This window comes from Etheostoma spectabile, chromosome 6 (assembly GCF_008692095.1).
Source record: "Etheostoma spectabile isolate EspeVRDwgs_2016 chromosome 6, UIUC_Espe_1.0, whole genome shotgun sequence".
Taxonomy (NCBI): Eukaryota; Metazoa; Chordata; class Actinopteri; order Perciformes; family Percidae; genus Etheostoma; species Etheostoma spectabile.
In genome coordinates, this window is record NC_045738.1 from 22,430,980 (window position 1) to 22,434,808 (window position 3,829).

The 3,829-nt window shown below is 39.8% G+C and overlaps 1 protein-coding gene across 6 annotated transcripts in view; it reads left to right on the plus strand.

Moving 5' to 3' along the window:
• The window catches only part of spire1b (spire-type actin nucleation factor 1b), a 79,847-nt gene that overhangs the window by 60,351 nt on the left and 15,667 nt on the right, over positions 1-3,829 (plus strand). For 3 of the 6 annotated variants that reach the window (XM_032517766.1, XM_032517768.1, XM_032517770.1), the window contains exon 9: positions 1,789-1,839. The exons of the other annotated variants lie outside the window; for them this stretch is intronic. In XM_032517766.1, the coding sequence (XP_032373657.1) occupies positions 1,789-1,839 (51 nt within the window). The remainder of the gene's footprint in view (positions 1-1,788; positions 1,840-3,829) is intronic. 6 annotated transcript variants of the gene reach the window in all.

Below are 3,829 nucleotides of genomic sequence, written 5' to 3' on the forward strand. Positions count from 1 at the left end.
CAGTATCTAAACTCATAGCACCAGGAGCAATGAAGCCCTTTAAAAATCCCAATCCGCCTGTGAGAAGATGTGATCTGTTCCAATCAGCCAGCTGAATAAATAATATTAATACATAAACAAAACACTTTTGACTGAGTGAATAGCGAAATACAGATGAGGCAGGCAAATCAGAATAAGGCTTTGCTCCACTTTTCCTCCCACTGAAGCCAGTGTCTCTCATCACATCACAAGCTTTATCACCTGTCATTCATGCTACCCGATTTTGTGTGTGTGTGTGTGTGTGTGTGTGTGTACGGACTTCCCTCTATAATGGAGCGTTCCCATTCGGATTCTCACTGTGCTCTATATTTTATGGGGAGATGGTACATACCCACTGACACTTTAACGAACATGATTAAGGTTTTAATCAGGGACAAGAAAATACTGTTTGGAGGGGAAATCCATTTTAATGATATAAACCCAACTCTTGGTGATGTATTATGCTCTTCTGGGTCCATTTTGCTGTTTGGTCGTAGTAAAAGGGAGATGGTGTGTCCAACTGGAGTGTAGTATACATCATTTAGCAACAATTTATGGAATAGCTCGACATTTTAGAAAAAGCGATTTTTTTTGTGCTGTTCAAAGTTACACAAAAAGAATTGGAAGGGGGAAAAAAGTTGTCAAGGAGTAGTTTTTTGGGACTATTTCAAGGCAAACAACAGTGCGGTAACTTCCCCAGAGACTAGAGGAAGTCACTGCACCCAGCCAAGAAATGGTTACCACATATGATTCCCGGTTAAACCACAACTTGGTCTTTCTCCATTTCTTTTTATACACAGATTAAACAAATAAGATACACAAAAAGTTAAGTTTAAAAGGTGTTGGTTGGCAGAGTCCCTGTATCCAGGCGTTATGCTAAGCTAATCCCGTCCTGGCTCTAATTTGTACTTTATATAGAGTCAGATCAACTCATTAAAGTTTCATCCAGAAAGCAAATAAGGATGTTTCCTCAAATCTTGAAATACTTATTTCAAAACAAAAAGAAATTGGTCCAGGTTAGAATATTAAATGTTAGGTTTTGATCTAGTTTACATTTGGAAGAATGAGTAAGTTTCATGCAGGAATAACCCCCGAAATCGTAAAGAACAATTTTAACATCAACAGTAACATGAGACCAAAACAATATGCAACATGTGGAATTTGAATTAATACATACACACAATACCCACAGCTCAAATCTATATATGCTCATGCAACATTTTGGCGTCAGTTAAAAATCATTATCACAATGAAAAAAATTCATTCATTCAACCAGTGGTGTAGTCTACGTGAAACGCAGGTATACGCAGTATACCCACTGAGAAAGCTCCAGGATTTCCATGTGCCCACTTAAAAACGCTCAAGGACACGCAACGACATACTTTCCATTATATTTTTGGCATATATAGAATTTTCATCTGTGTTTTTTTAATTTTTGCATGGGCTAAATAAAGGTATTTCCACAGTAAATTCATAACAGTGTATCAGAATGCAAGAAATGAAGTCTTTGACGCTCAAAATTTCCCAGGTGACCCCCCCCCCCCAATATGACATGCACTCCCAATGTCCCTGTCTGACTATCTATATATCTATAAAGTATATATATAGTATGCCCACTGCAATACCTTAGACTACACCACTGCATTCAACCACATAACAACGAAATGACAGCATTAATCAGGATATATTATTGGGACCAGCACATAATGGTGGAATATTCTGATATTAGCTTATTATAGCTATCCTAATAAAGGAGGTGTCCCCTTTTAGGTCTTGGCAAAACTCGCAGTATGCCACAGGATTTGTTCCGTACTGGACTAGGTAAAGTATGAGCACCGGTGTGGTTTGGAAGGCCTTGTTTACCCTTAACCCAACGGCCTTGTCTGTCTGCCTCTTGGGCTGTAAACTAATATACTCTGTGCTCTGTTTAAAATTTGAATCTTATCGCCTAGCCAACACATAGGTAGAGTGTACAATAATGGCTCATTTTGGCTGGTTTGTTCGTATTTAGTAAAGCCTGGCGATGTAGTCTCTTAGGTTGTAGAAAAGTTAGTTTATGGTCTACATTTACATTGCTACGTTTTGGTTTTTAAGCTAAGTTTTGAGCCAAAGGCGATCTCAATGCACGCACGTTTTTTTTTTACCTCGAGTAGAAGAACTAATCTTCAACTAAGAAGCCCCAAACACCATACCTCAGACACACCTTAGTGTACTGGGCATGTGCGTGCCGGGGTGAACAGGTGGCAGCATGTAGGCTCCGCCCATTGCTGGCAGTTGACATGGTAACGTTAGTAGCTTAGTCTCAGAGAACGAGACGTTGTGACCCAATTAGTTGGCCAAACGTTGGCGTCATTGTGTTTCCAAAGGTCTCCATTTGCAGCCGTTGAGACTGCAACACATCCCTGGAGATTCCAAACCAAAACGGGGTCAGAAGTGTTTTAGGTTTAGGGGGTTGGAAACGCCAGGGCGGGAGGAACGCGAGGTAGCAAAAGATATTTGTTTTTAAACCAAAAGGTAGCAATGATAATGTAGCCTGGGATGATTAGCTCATGTGGATTCTTTCCCCACAAATAAGAAGAAAAAAGGAGAAAAGTGAGATGTTTCAGGGCTCCCATAGATCCTATCAGCACTCCCACGCCCCCTTTTCTCACACTTCCTCCTTCTAACCCCCCCCCCATCATCATCCTCCTAGAATTTACAGCTGGTGTCAGGCATCTTGTTAAGTGGATCATCAGTTCCTATCTTTGGACGACAACTCCTCTCTCAGTGCAGAATGAGCTTTCATTTCAAAGATTCAGCCCCCCTGAAAAATAACGATACATCCGTGCTCTGTATGTAACACCAGCCCGCTCCGCTGCTTCCTCTCAAATCACCTTAACTCACCCTTCCCCACCTCTTCAGCCTTGAGATGGATCTCAAACCTCAGTCCTCTGTGTAGGATTCATTGCATCTTTTCACCTTCCATTAAACATGTGATGTGATTTGAAAACTAGGGATCAACCAATTATTGACCTCGCCGATAACTGTGACCGATATTTGGCAATTACCATATTAGCTGTTTGAGTGTTTTATTGTGTTATATAGTGTTTTAAGCAGTCTGCAACACCTGCAAACTTCAGGAAGCTATTTTTGTTTTTTATTTATTCATTTTCGAGTGTGTACTATGTTTAAAGTTTAAGTTTGATTAAATAATTGCTTAAAGGTCCCATGACATGGTGCTTTTTTGATGCATTTATTTAGACCTTAGTGGTCCACAATACTGTATCTGAAGTCTCTTTTATATAGATTAGTGGTCCCCTAATACGTATCGAAGCTCTTTTATATAGACCTTAGGGTCCCCTAATACTGTATCTGAAGTTCTTTTATATAGACCTTAGTGGTCCCTATACTGTATCTGAAGTCTCTTTTATATAGACCTTGTGGTCCTAATATGATCTGAAGTCTTTTATATAGACCTTAGTGGTCCCTATACTGTATCTGAAGTCTCTTTTATAGACCTTAGTGGTCCCTAATACTGTATCTGAAGTCTCTTTATATAGACCTAGTGGTCCCCTAATACTGTATCTGAAGTCTCTTTTATATAGACCTAGTGGTCCCCTAATACTGTATCTGAAGTCTCTTTTATATAGACCTAGTGTCCCTAATACTGTATCTGAAGTCTCTTTTATATAGAACTTAGTGGTCCCCTAATACTGTATCTGAAGTCTCTTTTATATAGACCTTATTGGTCCAAATACTCTGGGCGGGCAAAGCAGAGAAAATGGAGGTAACCTTGCCCCTTATGACCTCATAAGGAGCAAGATTCCAGATC